Here is a 21,694-nt window from a genome sequence, read left to right on the forward strand (position 1 = left end):
ATACCAACTTGAGGTAATTACAAATCCAAGAATTTATAATAAGCTTACAAAATATTTCCTGCTGGTATGTATCAAAACTTACCCCTTAATACCCAAATGGCACCATCTAGGCTTCCACTTTTTAGAAAAATTTCTGCTGCAATATTCACAATTTGACATCTTGGTGCTAACTTCTCAGGCCCTATAAGTCCTTTTAAACTTGTAAAATGTATTTTTAATTCATATAGTTTATCTAAGACCTTCCTTCCCTAGAGTAAAAAAAAAAAAAAAAAAGAACACTGATTGTCAATCATTTAGATTATAGAGATACAAAGTCACTGAAGATTATATAGAAGGTAATTATGCAATTTGAATCATTTGAGACTGATGGCTATCAAACTGCTTCAAGACGCTCTCCTTAAGCCCTTTCCAGCTCCGCCATGAAAACGGAAAGGGAAGGGGAGCAAGCAGGGCTTTGCCTCATTAACCACTGGCCTCTTCTCAGTGGATCTCCCTTCATCTGCTTTAGTCAGTGAGCTTCCTTTCTAAAGACCTCATTTGGCAAAAAGATTTCACGCCTTAAAGTGGAAAACTACCCATTATATGTTCTTGCTCTTTATGTTGATCACCCTGAGACCCAGGAGGGAGAGTCAATGAAAAGAATATAATTTAATATAAAATTGAGATAAAGAATGATAGTGGGAAAAAAAGGGGATAAAATTGTTGGCTGAAAATTGTTTTCTGAGTCAATAGGCTAATAGTTTCACATAGTCTACATAAAGACTGTCTCTAGGGTAGACATTAGAAATTGGCCATGTGTTATTATTTCTATTAGGGTCAGCAAAATTTTTCTATAAAAAGCCAGATAGTAAATGCTTTGGGCTTTGCAAGTCACATTTGGTCAGTTGCATATTCTTTTTGGTTGTTTTTAATTTTCTAAGTCTTTAAAAATGTAAGAAACATTCTTAGTTCATGAGTAGCGACTTCACTTTCACTTTTCACTTTCATGCATTGGAGAAGGAAATGGCAACCCACTCCAGTATTCTTGCCTAGAGAATCCCAGGGATGGGGGAGCCTGGTGGGCTGCCATGTATGGGGTCGTACAGAGTCAGACACGACTGAAGCGACTTAGCAGCAGCAGCAGCAGCAGCAGTATAAAAACAGGCTGTGGGCCAGATCTGGCTTTTAGTTTACAGACTCTTGTTTCAAATTATATTATATGCTATTTTGAGTCAGATCCATATTATGATGTCAAAGCACTTTCAATCTGACTGCATTAAATGAGTGCATTTTTCAAGGGATACCTTAAGTTTAATTCCAACTTTTATGTTCATAAAGGAAGCTTTATTAAAAATTTTCATTTACATTTCATTAAAAATTCAGCTAAGTAAGATAACAAATAAAATACTCATTCGAATAAGATAGTGAACATTTAAAATTAAAATATAGGCACAAATTCACCAACCGCTTATATCTTAAATAAAAACAACCAGATAAAATTAAAAGATACTCTGAAATTAAAGCAAAATCAGTCTGAGTTTTAAAAAGAACTTTCCTACTAGGTAGTCCTCAAATTCTCAAGCATTAAATACCCAAGATACTAATGCTATGATAGACTTTAAGCTAGATTGTGAGAAGGGGGACAAAGTACATTTTGTCCAGTCCAAGTCTATCAGATAATAAGTGCTCTTGAAGAGCTTGGAAACTGGAGATCTTCTGTACAATGATTATTTTTAAAAGTTTTTCTTTAAAAAAATTTTGAATTTTGTTGTATATGAGTGACCATGTACACATTTAATGTCCTTAAATATTATTTCAATTGTGAAACAACCTCTTTATAAAAAAGAAGGAAGCAGGGAGGGAGATAGGAGGGAGGTTCAAAAGGGAGGGGATATATGTATACCTATGGCTGATTCATATTGAGGTTTGATAGAACACAACAAAATTCTCTAAAGCAATTATCCTTCAATAAAAAAAAAACAAATTAAAAAAGAAGAGAAATGGAAAAACTAGAGAACTGGAGGGAGGAAACCACCTGCACTTGACTACATAGAAATAAACCCGTATAAGAATTTTTTTAAAAAAAAAGGAATAAAAGTTATGTTTTAATAATTGATTCAATACAACCTCACTCTCAACTATCCTACTCTCCATATCTCAGCACTTCTCTCCCTACTTTGGATTTTCCTGTCCTTTACTTCACTTTATTGAATCTATCACTCTACCTGCACCTCAGGGAAGTATACCTCAGGTAGTACAATGTGGTCTAGAGTTGCTATACCGCTTCTATGATGAGCTAAATCTCAAAGGTAGACATGAAGATACCAACAGTGTTCCAGGGAATCCTAGGAAGTAATTTTAAAGTAGTTCTACTTATTGTATCTTGGGCTCATCTTAAGAGAGGTCTTCAAAAACTGTAATACTACCAGTACTCAGGAGTTGGCAAACTATACTGAACTGACAGGTGCTTCAAGTAAAAATGATATTTAGCACAGCTTCTTAAGTATTCCCTATACTGAGACTCTTCTCAGTAGTCAGCCTCATGCCACCTCCTTTCCACATGTTCTAATATACCACCTAGGTGAAGTGAAGTGAAAGTCGCTCAGTCATGTCTGACTCTTTGCGACCCCATGAACTATACAGTCCATAGAATTCTCCAGGCCAGAATACTGGAGTGGGTAGCCTTTCCCTTCTCCAGGGGATCTTCCCAACCCAGGGATCGAACCCAGGTCTCCCGCATTGCAGGTGGATTCTTTACCAGCTGAGCCACAGGGAAGCCCAAGAATACTGGAGAGGGTAGCCTATCCCTTCTCCGGGGGATCTTCCTGACCCAGGAATGGAACTGGGGTCTCCAGCATTGCAGGCGGATTCTTTACCAACTGCTGCTGCTGCTGCTGCTGCTGCTGCTAAATCACTTCAGTCGTGTCCAACTCTGTGTGACCCCATAGATGGCAGCCCACCAGGCTCCTCCGTTCCTGGGATTCTCCAGGCAAGAACACTGGAGCAGGTTGCCATTTCCTTCTCCAATGCATGAAAGTGAAAAGTGAAAGTGAAGTCAGTCAGTTGCGTCCAACTCTTCGCGACTCCATGGACTGCAGCCTACCAGGCTCCTCCGTCCATGGGATTTTCCAGGAAAGAGTACTGGAGTGGGGTGCCATCGCCTTCTCTGCTTTACCAACTGAGCTATCAGGAAAACCCAAAATACCACCTAGTAATTCATTTACTGTCTGAGGCTCAATTTGCCCCCTGTAGTGATAATCAGCAAAATTTTAACTTTGAAGGTTAACATATATTCTATACAAATATGTAAAACGAACACTCTACAGACCAAGACCAAACAAAAATTTAGTGAAGTACCTTGGACCACTGCAACAGCTTGTGATAGAAGTACATAGCACTGATTCCGATTCTTCCCAGCAAAGTTTTATCTACTTCACTATTCTGCAGATCTTTGCTAACTGAAACACAAAGTAGATACACAGAAGAAAATGAAACAGTCACTTTGAATGGTGGAAAAGGCAAATTTAATATGGAATTAGTGATACTACCACAAAGACCAGGTGTCGGCAAACTACAGCCCATGGGCCGAATCTGGCCCACGGCCCATTTCTGTATAGCCTGTGAGCTTCTAAGAACAGTTTTTATTTTTAAAGGGTTATTTGAAAAGAAAACTATGTGACACAGATCATATGCTGTGTGTGCAACACCTAAAATATTTACTATCTGCTCCTTTACCGAGTTTGCCAATCCTGATAGAGAATATAGCAGTGAAGGGCTCACACACACAAACACACACACACACACACACACACACACACACAGAAAGGTTTCAAAAACACATGAATTTTATTGACTTGCAACAGTGAAGATAGTAACAATGATCCCAAAATTCAGATTCTCCACTATAATTTGCTAGCAATAGTTTTACCAATCTGAATGAAAAGAAAAATAAGAACATGAAACATTTGATATACTGACCTTTTATCACTTTTTTATCATTATAATCTAAATTAATAATAACTGGAAAAATTTATAAAGAAGAAATAGTATCTAAAACCTGCAATATTAATTTATCTTCAATATGGAGACTATTAGGAGCTTTATATGTTTTGAACACTGTCCCAGTTAATCTATCAATTGGTAAGAAAGAACACTGTATCACCCAAACATGCAGTACTCTGACCAAAACAGCAACATTTACCTGTTTCAGCAAATTCACAAAATGGAACACCTGGTCGCTCTTCTTTACAGTCTTTTGTTAGTATTTCAGCAATATAAGCACAAAACCTCTGGAAATCTGCAAATTTTTCACAGCTCATTTTTATGTTAAGGTATACATTTCCCAATTTGGTCCAGTCACCTTTTTCTTTACAGTGCTATGAGAATTATTAAAAACAAAAGAAAAAATGTAAGCTGTTATTTATGCAAACATATTACGGGGTAGGCTCATGTAGGCATTACAGAAATTAATAAGACGTGACCTCTGCAAATCTTATATAAGCTTCCTGGCAAGTGTTGTAACAGCAGTAACATGTTACTGTACAATTTGCTTTTCTGACCATGGCAAAGCCTATATAAGTTCCAGATGTCAACGTACACTTGTTTTAATTATTTAGTTCCTAATGTCCTTAATGACATCATCCCCAAACCTGGAATACACGGTGGAGATAGCTTTTCAGAGAAGAGATGACTAGCAGCATGATTTGAGCTGCCTCCACAGTAATACATTATTTTATTACTGTTACAGGTTGCATTTTACGATTATTTGGCCATTTGTGATTTGGGGCCCACACACAATTTCGGGCATTACATTTCTTCTACAAAAGGACCTACAAAGTAAATTTCAGTAAACTTACTATCGTTCTATTATTTTCTAAAGTAAAAGTTTTCTATACCAACAAAATATACTGTTTGAAGGACATAAATATGAATTTAGACTAGATCAACAATTATTAGAAAGAGTATAAAAATGATCTCAAAAAGTCAAGTCATCCTGAAAGTCCTCTATTTCTTGTTCAGACTTTAGATGCTTGGAGAGCACACAGTGACCATGGCTTTACCCTGTCAGGTCACATACTGTCCATTTAATATGATCTCCCATGGATCATGACAAGAAAGCCAACTCACTCATGCACTGAAGGAGTCCACCTAGTTATAAGAATTAAAAGCCAAGCTATAGATTACTATAGCTTACCATACGTTAATTTTAAACTGAACAACTATGTCTAGAATGATTTTTAGAATAGTTCAAACTCTAGAAATTATGTTTGCAGTTGAAAGCATTAACTTGTAAAAAATTAAACTTCTTTTCCTTCTCTTCTCTGTGAAACAGCTGCATTTGTAAACCTTTTTCTAAAATTGGGTTACTATTCAAAGTTTCTTTGTTGTTACTGGTTTTCAGAGTTCCCAGCTATGTATTTAAAAGATAAGCATCATGGCAACTCACTCCAGTATTCTTGCCGCCAACTGCCCCCCACCCCCAAAAAATAAATAAAAGATAAGCATCGTACCTCTATTTCATTCAAGGCTGCCTCCAAGTCACATTTCCAGTTCTTTTTAAATTGCCTCATGCGTAACCTTTAACAACAGAAAAGGGTTAATTACGTTCACTCCCCCAAAGTCAATATTGCTCCTAATTCACTTGTTAACTTATACCTAAAAGACTGGAGAAAGAGAGAGTAATATGCTATAAAAATTCTTTAGTGCTGAATAAAATGGTAATTGCACAGATACCTTACTTAAACTATTTCCTCCTGAACCACAGGCAATGAGAAGGAAAAACAATTTCATATGAAACCATACTTTCATCCCAACTTGAAGACAGAGAATGTCAAAGCTTCAAAATAATTGTGAATACAAAGAGGAAAAAAAGAATGCAAAACAAATCCTAGCACTTGCTCTCTGCTGCTCTTACTCCACCCTCATTGCTCCAGAAGGACATGAGGCAAGCAAACACTAACCACAACAAACCAAAGCAAGCAAAAAAAAGTATCTGTAGGGGAGAACCACAGAAGGAAACTAGCAGAAGGACCTAACAGTGACTAAAAATTACCATTACAAAGTCCACACAAAATTTGAAAGTGCTAAGTAAAAAAAGTGGGTAGATGAGAACATAAACCACACAGAAGGAATTCAGAAGTTTGTATGATTTGAACAAATGTGAAATGCATGGATAGCTTCAGGGACAGGAAAAAAAAATGGAAGAAGTATGCTTTGGCAACTGGGAAGAGGAGAAGAAAAGGTGCAGAGAGCAGGGTGCCAATAAACTAATAATACTGTAGAAGAGCTGACTAGGGGGTCAATTTTGGTGATTAGTCCCAATGTTTCATAAATTACTCCAGAGCATTAAAAAGGAAGGACAAGGTGCTAATTTTTATCCATTCTGCTGCTGGTCACTTAGGTTGTTTCCGCTGTCTTGGCTATTATAAACGGTGTTGCTATGAACACTGTGGTGCACGTATCTTTTCAAATTAGAGGTTTCCTCTTTTCTGGATTAATGCCCAGGGATGGGACTGCTGGATCATATGGCAACTCCGTTTTTGGCTCCTTAAGGAATCTCTATACGGTACTCCACAGTGGCTGCAACAATTTCCATTCTCTCCAGCAGCGCAGGGGGGCGCCCTGCCCTTCACACCCTCTCTAGCATTTACTGTTTGTAGACTTTCTGACGATGGCCATGGCGGCTGGTGTGAGGTGGTACTTCACTGCAGATTTGCATTTCTCTGATAATCAGCAATGTTGGACATCTTTTCATGTGGGCCATCTGTATGTCCTCTTTGGAGAAATGGCTAATTAGGTCTTCTGTCATTTATTGACAGTGTGGGGGGTTTTTTTTGGTGTTTTTTTGACATTGAGTTGTATGACCTGTTTATATATTTTGGAAATTAAGCCCTTGTTGGATGCCTCATTCTACAAATATTTTCCCCCAGTCTGTAAGTTGTCTTTCATTTTGTTCATGGTTTCCTTTGTTGTACAAAAGTTTTTAAGTTTGATTAGGTCTCATTTGTTTATTTTTGCTTTTATTTCTTTTGCCTTGAGAGACTGGTCTAAGAAAATATTGCTACATTTTACGTCAGAAAATGTTTTGCCTATGTTCTCTTCCAGGATTTTTACAGTGTCATGTCTTATACTTAGGTCTTTGAATCATTTTGAGTTTATTTTTGTACATTTTGTGAGGTAATGTTCTAACTTCACTGATTTACATGAAGCTGTCCAACTTTCCCAATACCACATGCTGAAGAGACTGTCTTTTCTCCATTGAATTTTCTTGACTCCTTTGCTGAAGATTCTTTTGTGATTCTATATATAAATTTTAGGATTATTTGTTCTAGTTCTGTGAAAAGTGTTATAGTTAATTTGATTGGGAATGCATTAAATCTAGATTACTTTGGGTAGTATGGCTATTTTAACAATATTAATTCCAATAATATTAATTTCAACAATATTAATTCCAATCCAAGATTAGTAGCATTGTTTTAAAATGCAAAATAGTGGGGACAACTTAAATACCCACACATTGACTGAATAACCTGAAGTACATTCAAACAATGGAGTACTTTGCCTTTATTAAAAAACGACAAATTTCTCTCCAAACTGATTTAAACTGATCTCCAGGATATACTGTTTGAGTGAAAAAAGCAAATTTGAAAAGAGCAAATTTGAAATTCATTATATGCTACACTGTGTGTAATAAAGAAGTTGGTATAAGAAAATATACAAATATCCGCTCATTATAAGAGGATAACTCCCAAAACTGAAAGATTGGTTACCTCTAGTATGTAGGTGGAAAAGGGGTGAAAAGGAGGAGGAAACAGAAATGGTAGAGTAGGAGTAAGGGGGAGCAACATTTCTCATTGCATGTGTTTATACTGATGGTTACAACCAACAGTAGTATTTCACATACTTTCCCAAATCAAACAGACTACGATGTGGGATAACTGAAAATATAATACAAACAGTAACAGATAAATCTAAATGCTCTATAAATGAATAATCACACTGTATGGGTATTGGAGAAAAAAGGGAACTAATAAAATGGCACTAGAGCAAATTCACAGGGGCTGCTCAGGTAATTTTAATTATTTTCACAACATCTGTCAGAAACTGTCAAACTACTATTAATTTGTTTGGATCTAACCTCTTAATAAATGCTACTGTTAAACTGTTAATGTATTTCTTTTGGCCTCTGGATACTAGTGTGGAAACTTCTGTATTAGAGGATCATGAGAAATTAAATAAATGTGGAAGTGCCTCTGAAGGAACTTTCTGGGCTTTCTCAAGGAGTTTTCTGGTTGGCATCATTTGCACTTTATCAAATCTGCCTTTGTTAAAAAGTTATGGTTCATTTAAACTCCTAAAGTTTGCATACTTTTCTCTATGTATGTGACAGTTTAACAAAATTTTTATCAAAGTCATGGCTTTCCTTTTTCTCTATACAGGTATGTTATGGTACTACTCTTGTAATTATTATAGGTTGTTTTTTTTTTTAAGGCCTTTTGAGGCTCATAAGCTAGACAGAGAAAGCAAACAAGTCAGAGAAAGAATGAAGGAGAGACCTTAAAATATTTTATCTAGTTAACATGACAAGAAGTGAGTGAAAGAGAAAGAAGGATTAGAGTAATTTGAATACATGTAAGAGAGTGCATTAAGCAGAATTAAGTAAGTTGTGAAACAGAGCAAGAGAGTCTTTACATTTGATCTGCCAGGTAGCAAGACGAAATCAGGTGATGAAAAAGATCTGGTGAGGCTGGCCAGGAGGGCTAGCTAGAGACAGATGATGACGATGTGACCAGGCCATAGCCAAGAGGGAGAAGGGCTTTTGGTGGGCATATGAAGAATGATAAGTACTTTGTCTTCATCCTTTTTAAGTCCCCACCAAAATACATATATTTTAGTCCTAATTATAATGATTTTCTTACCTGGATTTCATTTCCAGAACTGCAGTTATTTCTTGCTTGGAAGCCTGTACTTGGTATAAAAGCTTAACAATATAGTTAAAGTGTTCTAGGTCAAGTACCATCCCAGCTTCAACGAGCTGTGGAAGAGGGTAAAGAGTAGTCATTCTTTTAAAAATGTGAAACCAATATGCGTGGGAAAAACTAAGAGGCTGATGGAAGAAGTGAAACATGGAGACAGAATTAAAATTCATTAAAAATTCTGAAGCATATTTTTCTTCAAATATTTGAGAACCACCATAAGACACCTTACATCAAGAATTTAAAGCAAAAATGAAAATAATACTTTTGAATTTAAACTTGAACATTAGTCCTTTTCTTCAAGTTATGTCAACTACTGTATCAATTGAACCTCTTGCTTGGTACTAATTCTGTCTTTTAGTAAGTATAGCACTGTGGTTATACTGTATACCTGATGATAACATTCCTGAGATATATCAAGTTGAGGTTTTCTACAATGACTCTAGGTGATCAGTAATTTCTTTTTTTTAAAAAGATTTATCTGTCTTCAATTTTACTGAGCTATATCAATAACTGACATACAGCAACTGTATAAGTTTAAGGTATACAGCATAATGATCTGACTTACATATATCATGAAAGATTACAATAATTTTAGTGAACATCTATCATCTCATATATACACAAAATAAAAAAGAAAGAGAAAATTTTTCCCTTGTGTTGAAAACTCTTAGGATTTATTCTCTTACCAGCTTTCATATATAACATATAGCAGTGTTAATTACTGGTGGCTCAGTCAGTAAAGAATCTCCTTGCCATGCAGGAGAGCCCACTTTGATCCCTTGGGTTGGGAAGTTCCCCTGGAGAAGGGAATGGCAACCCTCGCCAAAATTTGTGCCTTGAGAATTCCATGGACAGAGGAACCAAGTGGGCTAGAGTCCATGGGGTCACAAAGGGTCAGACACGACTGAGTGACACACACACACAGTTCTTATTTCTCTTATAACTGGAAGTTTGTACCTTTTACCACCTTCATCCAATTTCCTTACCATCTACTTCTGGTAACCAGAAATCTTATTTCCTTTTTTGAAAGTTTGTTTTTTGAAGTATAATTAACCTATAACACCATGTTAGTTACTGGTGCACAACATGGTGATTTGACATTTCTATACATTATAAAATGATAACCATGATAAGTTTAGTTACCATCTGTCACCATACAAAGATATCACATTATTACTAACTATACCATGCCATACACTTCATCCCTGTTACTCAATTCTTATGCAACTGGAAGTTTGAGTAATTCCTGATTCAGAAAATTTCCAGGCAAGTAATTTTGTCAAGTTTTGTAATGTGAAACTAGAGGTATTCACTGAAATATTTGTTCATCTGCTAAAATAGTTCCAAAGCTGCTTCCTAAAGAGAATGGGCGGGAAGTGGGGTGTTTTCCTGCTATAGGCCTACTCTGAAATGAAACGCTGAGTAGTACCAAATACTAAGAAATATTCAACAACTATAAAAATTTTAATATACTTTAAAAAATGTAAAAATCTTTTTCTTTCTGATATATGCCAAATATAAAGTTAACTCCTTTCCACCATATTATTTGGCTCCCCTGGTGGCTCAGTGGTAAAAAATCCTCTTGCAACACAGATGTGGGTTTTATTCCTGTGTTTTCAGGACCCCCTGAAGCAGGAAATGGCCACCCTCTCCAGTATTCTTGCCTGGAGAATTCCATGGACAGAGGAGCCTGGTAGGCTATAGTCCATGGAGTCACAAAGAGCTGGACACGACTTAGTGACTAAACAACCACCACCATATTCTTATCCATCTACCTTGTTTGCTGCTGCTGCTGCTGCTGCTGCTAAATCACTTCAGTCATATCCGACTCTGTGCGACCCCACAGACGGCAGCCCACCAGGCTCCCCCATCCCTGGGATTCTCCAGGCAAGAACACTGGAGTGGGTTGCCATTTACTTCTCCAATGCATGAAAGTGAAAAGTGAAAGTAAAGTCGCTCAGTTGTGTCCGACTTCGCGACCCCATGGAATACAGCCCACCAGGCTCCTCCGTCCATGGGACTCTCCAGGCAAGAGTACTAGAGTGGGGTGCCATCGCCTTCTCTGCCTTGTTTGCTAACACTGTCCTATTTATACACTGATTTGTGTATTTATTTTTGTTATATATGACCTCAAATCTTTTTGAAAAAGAAAATTTTCTTCAACCATTCTTAAGAAGTAGAGATGAAGATGGTTCATGAATTTGTAAGAAGTCACCTGGCATGCTTAGAACTCTTCAATTAAGGGCAAGGCCTGTTAGTCACTGGAGTCTGTTTATAAATCCTACTTCAGGAGAAAAAGAACATTTCTGAAAATATAATTCTTTGGTATAAAAAATGTGAATAAAAGGCAATTTAAGAGTAAGCAGAAATCACTATTTTCTTGGTTATTCACTATTAGAGAATAAAATGTATAAAACAAAAAATCATACCTTGCAAAACATATCAATTAAAGCAGGTACAGCATTCCTTAATTTCATAGTTGCCACATACTCAAATATTTTTAGTAATATTTTCAGAGCGGGCTAGATAAAACAAAAAAATTACACTCATTTTCATGTCTTATTTTAGTATACTTTAAGTTTCTCAAATTTGTTTATGCTGAAAAACACAAGTGTTCTCTAGGAAATATTTAACAAACAGAAATACAACTGTTAAATTATACATATAAGAAATGTATCGGAGAAATTAACTTAAAATATTAGAAAAAATTATTTTCAGGTTACTTACCAGCATCTTAATCATTATGCAGAGGTTCATGATCTGAAATACTTCTTTCAATAAACAGTGTTTGAGTAAAGAATTTAGAAGGTCATTTAATACTTGTAAATCAAAGTGTATACCTGGAAGAAACTTTCTGTAGTACTCCATAAACATGTTTGCTGAAAATGATGAAATACATAGTAAAGTCATTTGCTACTTTTAAGATATTCATCTTTCCTAAGTCAGACAATTTTTCTATATTTAAAGATCAAGTAGCATTAACTCAATTTCTTAAAAGATACACTTCCAGTATCAGAAATATTTGATGAAAATACATTAAAGCAAAAGTTAAATGGCAACAACATGTCAACCAGAATGTTAGGTATTAGATTGGGATCTAACTGATGTGCTATCCACAAAAAATAGGACCAAATTGCCTCATACATCATGGTTTCAATATGAACTCTGAGGGAGCCACACTCTCAGGGGGACTTTAGGCAGCGGCCTGTTTAAGAGTGGAAGCAGACTATTTTGACATGTACCCCTTCTTTCTGTTTTAACCCCATCAACATGCTGACCCTGGGGATATCTTTATTCTAGTTTATGATATGAACATTCTCCTAAAAATTATACCACTGATTAATTTCCACTGAAAAAGCATTTAAAACTTATTTTTGATAAATTATGTATCTTGGCTGTGCTGGGGCTGGGTCTTCGTTGCTGCACAGGCTTTTCTCTAGTTACGGCAAGGGGAGGTTACTGTCTAGTTGTGGTGCGTGGGCTTCTCACTGCAGTGGCGTCTCTTATTGTGGAGCGTGGGTTCTAGGCACCGAGGCTTCAGCAGTTGTGGCACATGGGCTCAGAAGTTGCAGTGCCTGGGCTCTAGAGCACAGACTCAATAGTTTGGCTCGTGCGCTTAGCTACTCTGCAGCGTGTGGGATCTTCCCAGACCACGGATCCAACCTGTGTCTCCTGCATTGGCAAGTGGATTCTTTACCACTGGGCCATCAGGGAAGCTCTGAAAAGTCATTTCTTAATGGACTCTTGCATTGCCTCACATTTTAGCTACTGTGAACAACGCTGCTATAAATATGGGTGTGCAAGTATCTTTCAAGACCCTGCTGTCAATTCTTTCGTGTATATATCAGAAGAATTGCTGGATATATGGTAATTCTATTTTTAATTTTTTGGGCAACTGTCATACTGTTTTTCTGCAGTACTGTACAATTTTACATTCCTTCCACATCCTAACACTTTTTTCTTTTTTTGATAGCAGTCATTCTAATGGGTGTGAGATGGTATCTCAATGTAGTTTTGATATGCATTTCCCTTAGGTCTAGTGATGTTGAGCATCATTTTACATGCTTATTGGCCATCTGTGTATCTTCTTTGGAGAAATGTCTCTTCAAATACTTTGCCTATTTTTGAATTAGGTTTTGTTGTTGTTGAGTTTAAGGGTTCTCCATATATTCTGGATACTATTCCTTTATCAGATATATGATTTACAAATATTTTCTCCGATTCTGTGGGTTGCAGTTTCATCTTGCTGATACTGTCTCTTAATGCACAAAATTTTCAAATTTTCATGAAGTTCAATTTATCTATTTTTTCTTTGTTGCCTCTGTCTTTGGTGTCATATCCAAGAAATCATTGCCAAATCCAACGCTGTGATGTTTTTGTCCTCATGCTTTCTTCTCAGAGTTTTATTGTTGTAGGTCTTACATTAAGGTCTTCAATCCATTTTGAACTAACTTTTGTATACAGTGTTAGTTAAGGGTTCAATTTTACTGTTTTGAATTGTGGATATTTAGTTTTCCCAGTATTATTTGCAGAAAAAAGCTATCTAACTATTGCTGGTGAATGGTCTAGCATCCTTTTCAAAAACCATCTGATCATATATGTGAGGGTTTATGTCCAGGCTCTCTATTCTATTCCATTGATTTATATGTCTGCCTTTATGCTAGCACCACACTTTTGGTTACTATAGCTCTGGAGTAAGTTTTCAAGTTAGGAAGTATGAGTCCTCCAGTTTTTTCAAGATTATTTCAGGACTTCTTGAGATACCACATGAGTTTTAGGATGGGTTTTTCTATTTCTGCTGAGTTACTGGCATTTTGATAGAGATTGCATTGAATCTGCAGATCTCTTGGGAAGTAATGACATTCTAATAATACTGAGTCTCCCAATCTGACACGGGTTGTTGTTCAGCTGCTCAGTTGTGTCTGACTCTTTGCGAACCCATGGATGCAGCACACCAGGCTTCCCTGTCCTTCACTTCTTCCTGGAGTTTGCTCAAACTCACGTCCACTGCATTGGTGATGCCATCCAACATCTCATCCTGTGTCATCCCCTTCTGTTCCTGCCTTCTATTTTTCCCAGCATCAAGGTCTTTTCCAATGAGCTGGCTCTTCGCATCAGGTGGCCAAAGTACTGGACTTTCAGCTTCAACATCAGTCCTTTCACTGTATATTCCGGGTTGATTTCCTTTAGGACTGACTGCTTTGATCTCCTTGCAGTCCAAGGGACTTTCAAGAGTCTTCTCCAACACCACAGTTCAAAAGCATCAATTCTTTGACATTCAGCCTTCTTCATGGTCCAACTCTCACATCCAAACATGACTACTGGAAAAACCGTAGCTTTGACTATACAGACCTTTGCTGGCAAAGCAATGTTTCTGCTTTTCAATATGCCATCTAGGTTTTGTCATAGTTTTTCTTCCATGGAGCCAAGTGTCTTTTAATTTCATGGCTGCAGTCAACCATCTGCAGTGATTTTGGAACCCAAGAAAATACAGTCTGTCAGTGTTTCCACAGTTTCCCCATATATATGCCATAAAGTGATGGGATCAGATGCCATGATCTTAATAATGACATTTTAATATTATGGAGTCTTCCAATCTGTGAACATGGGATGTGTGTCTTTAATTTCTCTTTCAGCAATGTTGTATAGATTTCATTGTACAAGTCTTTCACTTTCTTGGTTAAATCAGTTTTTAAGTATTTTATTCTTTCAAGTTATTGTAAATGGAATTGTTTTTGTAATTCCCTTTTCAGGGTGCTCAATTTCAGTATATAGAAATGCAAATGATTTTTGCATGTTGACTTGGTCACTTATTAACCCTAACAGCTTTTCTCCTCTCAGAATCTTAAGTATTTTCTATATATAAAGTCATATCATCTGCACATAGGCCACTGACTTCTTCCTTTCTGAAATGGATGCCTTGTCTCATTCCTCTGGGGAGAACCTCCATCTGTGTTGAACTGAAGTGGTGAAAGCAGGCATCCTTGCCTTGTTCCTAATCTTAGGGGAAAAGCTTTCAGTTTTTTGCCACCGAGTATGGTAAAGTAATACTAAAAATTCTCCAAGCCAGGCTTCAGCAATACATGAACCGTGAACTTCCAGATGTTCAAGCTGGTTTCAGAAAAGGCAGAGGAACCAGAGATCAAATTGCCAACATCCACTGGATCATCGAAAAAGCAAGAGAGTTCCAGAAAAACATCTCTTTCTGCTTTATTGACTATACCAAAGCCTTTGACTGTGTGGATCACAATAAACTGTGGAAAATTCTGAAAGAGATGGGAATACCAGACCACCTGACCTGCCTCTTGAGAAACCTATATGCAAGTCAGGAAGCAACAGTTAGAACGGGACATGGAACAACAGACTGGTTCCAAATAGGAAAAGGAGTACGTCAAGGCTGTATATTGTCACCCTGCCTATTTAACTTATATGCAGAGCACATCATGTGAAACACTGCACTGGAAGAAGCACAAGCTGGAATCAAGATTGCCGGGAGAAATATCAATAACCTCAGATATGCAGATGACATCACCCTTATGGCAAAAAGTGAAGAGGAACTCAAAAGCCTCTTGATGAAAGTGAAAGAGGAGAGTGAAAAAGTTGGCTTAAAGCTCAACATTCAGAAAACGAAGATCATGGCATCTGGTCCCATCACTTCATGGGAAATAGATGCGGAAACAGTGGAAACAGCGTGAGACTTTATTTCTGGGGGCTCCAAAAGCACAGCGGATAGTGACTGCAGCCATGAAATTAAAAGATGCTTACTCCATGGAAGGAAAGTTATGACCAACCTAGATAGCATATTCAAAAGCAGAGACATTACTTTGTCAACAAAGGTTTGTCTAGTCAAGGTTATGGTTTTTCCAGTGGTCGTGTATGGATGTGAGAGTTGGACTGTGAAGAAAGCTGAGCGCTGAAGAATTGATGCTTTTGAACTGTGGTGTTGGAGAAGTCTCTTGAGAGTCCCTTGGACTGCAAGGAGACATTACCAGTCCATCCTAAAGGAGATCAGTCCTGGGTGTTCATTGGAAAGACTGATGTTGAAGCCGAAACTCCAATACTTTGGCCACCTCATGCGAAGAGTTGACTCATTGGAAAAGACTCTGATGCTGGGAGAGATTGGGGGCAGGAGGAGAAGGGAACAACAGAGGGTGAGATGGCTGGATGGCATCACCAACTCGATGGACATGAGTTTGAGTGAACTCCGGAAGTTGGTGATGGACACGGAGGCCTGGCGTGCTGCCGTTCATGGGGTCGCAAAGAGTCGGACACAACTGAGCTATTGAACTGAACTGAACTCAACTGACTGATGGTGTTTACTGTGAGGTTTTTCAGATGTGGCTTTTTAAATGTTGAGGTAGTTTCCTTTTATTCCTTGTCTCTTGTTTCTTTTTTTTAATCAATGAAAGGGTACTGAATTTTGTCAAATGCTTTTTCTGCATCAACTGAGATGATCATGTGTTTTTTTCCACTCATTTTGTTAATGTGGTTACTTGGATTGATTTTTGTATGTTGAACTATACTGTACTCTAAGAACAAATTCCACTTGGTTATGGTCTGATCCTTCCAATTCACGTTGCAAGTTTTTGTTGAGGAATTTTATATCAATGTGTTCCCTCCTCTTCAATTTCTGGGAAAAGTCTGAGAATTGATATTAGTTCTTTAATTGTTCGGTACAATTCAACAGTGAAGAGTTCCTTCTGGTATATGCCAAGCAGCAGTAGTTTTACACAATGGTTTTAATCAGACAACTTCTGGCAACAGGATTTTATGTGGAAATTCATATATCAAACAGATAAAAATGAACCTATGGTTAAATAGGGTAATGGGGAGTCCCACTTTCTCAGTACTTCCCCCTTGTGAACTTGTCAATTTGATAAATATTAAAGCTTGGTCCCTTCCTTTTGGGTCTCACAATTAGTAGGGGGAGATGGGAGCAGAGAATGGAATGAGGTTGTGGAGTCAGATGGGTGTAATGGAGGAGATAATCCTATTTTCTATGACTAGGTTTTGAAAGATGAATAGGTCTTTGCTATGGGGAAGTGGGATAAAAGAAAGGCATCCTGGGCAGAAGAGCAGTGCCTTTTCTATTACAGCAGAGCTTGGCCTGTTTACCATTTGAGCTACCAGGAAAGCTTCCGATAGCTCAGTTGGTAAAGAATCTGTCTGCAATGCAGGAGACCCTGGTTCGATTCCTGGGTAGGGAAGATCTGCTGGAGAAGGCATAGGCTACCTACTCCAGTATTCTTGGCCTTACCTTGTGGCTCAGCTGGTAAAGAATCCACCTGCAATGTGGAAGACCTGGGTTCGATCCCTGGGTTGGGAAAATCCCCTGGAGAAGGGAAAGGCTACCCACTCCAGTATTCTGGACTGGAGAAATTCCACGGACTGTACAATCCATGGGGTCATAAAGAGTCAGACACGACTGAGCAACTTTCATTTTGCCCTGTTTAGGGAACTGCACAGAATGATTGATATGCATCAGCTATAAGCTGCTGCTGCTGCTAAGTCACTTCAGTCATGTCTGACTCTATGCGACCCCACAGACAGCAGCCCACCAGGTTTCTCTGTCCCTGGGATTCTCCAGGCAAGAATACTGGAGTGGGTTGCCATTTCCTTCTCCAATGCATGCATGCATGCTAAGTCACTTCAGTCATGTCTGACTCTGTGCGACCCTATGGACAGCAGCCCACCAGGCTCTCTGTCCACAGGATTCTCTAGGCAAGAATACTAGAGTGGGTTGCCATTTCCTTCTCCTCAGCTACAAGGGACATGTGTAAAAGGATGAAGATGTAGGGAAGATCCAGTTTCTGACAGATCCCTTCAGAAAGATTTCAAGCTAATTAACAACATCCTTTTTTCTGTCTTATACCTGTAAATAAAATTTCTACATCATGAAAATATTAGTATGTAAGTGAATTACAATGTTACATGGATTAAAATTTATTAACCAAAATGCCACACTTAGTATTAATCCTTTCTAAGATCAACAGAACTAATCTAAAACACTCAGTTTTCATACTCAAAAGTATTAAATTTACTTTTAAACCATGCGGACAAAAGCACATTGTTTGAAACACTTGCATTAATGATTTTATAGTAATCATTCTACTATCTCATACCTGCACGTTGTAGCAAACACAGCTCATTGATACTTATATATTTCTTAAACACATCCATACAAACCTGTAGAAGTCATGAAAAATGTAAAATTACCTTTTCATATTTCACAAAAACTATACAAATTTCAGTCCTATCTTTTTGTTTATTCTATTTTTTTTAAGTCAATTTAAGGCAATGGAATAAAGAAGCTGATGTTAGGTTAACTAAGATGGAAAATGCATACTGAATTTATTGCAAAACCCTTATTCAGAGAAGCTGTTCAGAGAAAGAGTCAAGGAAACAAAGTCAAGATTAGCAATCAATTGGAGAAGGGAGGGATTCTTTTACTGGTATACGGAAAAACACATTGACCAATGATTAGAAAATAGATCCTATAAAGAGACTCACTCATACACAATTAGCAGATTTATGACACAGTGATCCTGTAACACAGTGGGGGAAAGGATGGTGTTGGGTCACCTGGAGATCCACATGGGAAAAAATATGTATCTAGACCTTCTCACATCCTAAACAAAAATTAATTCTAGATAGCTTAGATTTCTAAATGTGAAAGATAAGACAAATTTTTTAAAGGAAAAACATAAAAGACCATCTTCATGATCATGTTGTTGTTTATTTGTTAAGTTGTGTCTGACTCTTTTGTGACCCCATGAACTGTAGCCTTCCAGGCTTGTGTCCACTGGATTCCCAAGCAAGAATACTGGAGTGGGTTACCATTTCCTTTTCCAGGGGATCGTCCCAACCCAGGGGCAGAACCTGTGTCTCCTGCATTGCAGGCAGATTCTTCACTACTGAGCCACCAGGGAAGCCCCTTCACGATCTTAGAAAAATTTTTTTCAGTAGTGTGTAAAAAGTCTTGAGTTTGAGCAAGCTCCAGGAGTTGGTGATGGATGGGGAAGTCTGGTGTGCTGTGGTTCTTGGGGTCACAAAGAGTCAGACATGACTGAGTGACTGAACTAACTGATGTAAAAAGTCAACACCATAAAAGGAAAAAAAAAATAAAAAGGATAAGACTGGACTATATAAAGATTAATAATTTTATTTACCAAAAGACACTTCTAAAAGGGTAAAACGGCTTGTTGGTGGGAATGTAAATTGGTACAATCATTATGGAGAAAAATATGGAGGTTCCTTAAAAAACTAAACCCAGAACTACCAGATGCTCCAGCAACCTACTCCTGGGCATATATCTAGAGAAAACCATCACTCTAAAAGATACATGAATCCCAACATTCACTGCAGCTTTATTTACAACAGCTAAGACATGGAAACAACCTAAATGTCCACTGACAGAGGACTGGATAAAGAAGATGTGGTACACATATATACTGGAATATTACGCAGCCATAAAAGGATGGAATAATGTCATCTGCAGCAGGAGGCATGCACTAGAGATAACGATCATACTAAGTGACGTAATTCAGACACAGAATGACAAATCATGTCACTGGTATGTGCAATCTGAAAAAATGGTATAAGTGAATTTATTTACAAAACAGGAAGGGGAGGAGATTAGGATTGACATATATTCACTAACAAGGACCTCCTGTATAGCACAGGGACCTCTACTCAGTACTCTGTAATGACCTATATGTGAATAGAATCTAAAAAAAGAGTGGTTATAAATATATATTATTTACTTTCCTGTACACCTGAAACTAACACAATATTGCAAATCAACTATATTCCAATAAAAATTTAAAAACTAAAAAGTATGAAAAGGCAACTTGCAAAGTAGAAAAAATTACTTGCAATACACATATTCAACAAACAGTTTGTATCTAGAATTTAGAAATTTTTTAGAATTTATATTTTAAAATTTAAAAAAATTTTAAAAGTATTAAAAAATTTTTAAAAATTTAAAAATATAAAGAATTTTTGAGATGGATAAGAAAAAGACATCCTCTAGAATACAGATGAAATATTTAGATACTTACAGGAAGGGGATATTCAAATACCCAACAAACATTCTGAAAGATGCTCAACTTCATCAATCATGAGGGAAAGCATCACTGCCCACCCACTAGAATGGCTTAAAATGGCTGATAACACCAGGAGCTGGTGAAAATGTAAAGCACCTAGAACTCTCAGACCAAATTAAAAATGTAATTTGTTAAACCACTTTGGAAATTTATCTGGCAGTGTCTAACTAAAGTTGAACATATGCAAACCCTTTGACACAATAATTCCAGTTTCAAGTATAACCCATAAGAATGGCTATATATGTTCACCAAAAGACATGCACAACACTGATGGCATTACTACTGGATTTACCAAATTTAGAAGCCATCCATCAAAAGGAGTATTTATCAACAAAATAAATTTTTCTATACTCTACAATGGAATAGTCAACATTATATAGTAATGAGAAAGAAACATCTACAATTAAGTAAAAAATACAGTTGAATCTCAAACATGTTGAGCAAAAGAAGCTAGAAACAAAAGCATACAGAGTGTATGATTTCATGTATATAAAGCTCAAAATCAGGCAAAGCTCTTATATTAGGATTTGATGCAAATCTGAATTAAAACCATATGACTGAAATGGTTATTAAAACAATCTCTACTTCAAAGACTTAACACATTTTACCTTTTCATCCCCTTGCTCAGGCACATGAGCAAACTTGCACTGTGATCGCTCACAGCCACGTATCGTATTAAAATGAAATTTGCAGTATCTGTGGGGTATCATCAACCCTAGTGGCTTCTGGAACACCTAGAAAATTAGGCAAATTCCCTTTCTGTATTAATTGTAAAACACTGCAATCAAGTGAGAAAGCATTTGAAACAATCAGAAATAATATGTGTCCAAAAAAAGTATCAAGATAAATTGTTTGCTAGCTTGATTAAAAAATAACTCCAAACAATTTATATTAAAAAAATTATGATACAATCAATTAAAGTTATTTGTCTGAATTTCTGCAATTTCATTTAGTGTAAAACTTATAATCCACCAGTTACTATTGTTTCACTGCACATGGCTTTAAATGTTTCTACTTTCCCTCCTTGTCATGTGCCTGCCCTTTTTAGCTTTATAAAAAGTTACTTCTACTTTTATATATGCTTATTTCAGATGCATTTGTTAGAACTGAAAATTTACTTAGCTTCTCTAATTAACAGAAAAAAGGTAATGAGTGAAAGTTATTTACAATAAGCTTTTCCTATCAACTGCTTTTTATTAATAGCTTTCTCCTTCACCATAGAAAACTATTCATCCTATTATTTTCTGTTTTGGATATTCCATCCCTCCCCCGCTCCCCCAGCCTTAAACGTCTTATATTGTTTGTGAATATCCTCTAAATTGCTACTCATTTTCTGTCCCTTTTCACTAAAATCAATAAAATGTCCAGAACTGCTTAAATGATAATAAGGAAATAAAACCAGAAAGCCCCAAAATATATGCTTATAAGATCATCATTATTTTTTAAGTAACGTACTTACCCCTAAATTTTTTTCCCTCTTAAATATTTCACAAATTTCAGGATTCTGCAGCTTTAGGAGAGAATGTTTCCCTGGTAATCTGAAATCTAGAAATGATTAAGAATGACATTACATTCCAATATGTTATAACATGACTTTCATAAAGTGGAACAGACTACTACTATCTGTTTTAA

The 21,694-nt window shown here is 36.9% G+C and overlaps 1 protein-coding gene across 1 annotated transcript in view; it reads right to left on the minus strand.

The window, feature by feature from the left end:
- The window catches only part of TOPAZ1 (testis and ovary specific TOPAZ 1), a 62,702-nt gene that overhangs the window by 14,738 nt on the left and 26,270 nt on the right, over positions 1–21,694 (minus strand). Inside the window, 10 exon segments of the mRNA XM_052639053.1 lie at positions 83–248; positions 3,337–3,437; positions 4,181–4,355; positions 5,490–5,556; positions 8,898–9,013; positions 11,387–11,479; positions 11,685–11,836; positions 18,080–18,143; positions 20,671–20,796; positions 21,522–21,607. Of these exon segments, the coding sequence (XP_052495013.1) occupies positions 83–248; positions 3,337–3,437; positions 4,181–4,355; positions 5,490–5,556; positions 8,898–9,013; positions 11,387–11,479; positions 11,685–11,836; positions 18,080–18,143; positions 20,671–20,796; positions 21,522–21,607 (1,146 nt within the window).

The sequence above is a fragment of the Budorcas taxicolor genome, chromosome 1, assembly GCF_023091745.1.
Source record: "Budorcas taxicolor isolate Tak-1 chromosome 1, Takin1.1, whole genome shotgun sequence".
NCBI lineage: Eukaryota > Metazoa > Chordata > Mammalia > Artiodactyla > Bovidae > Budorcas > Budorcas taxicolor.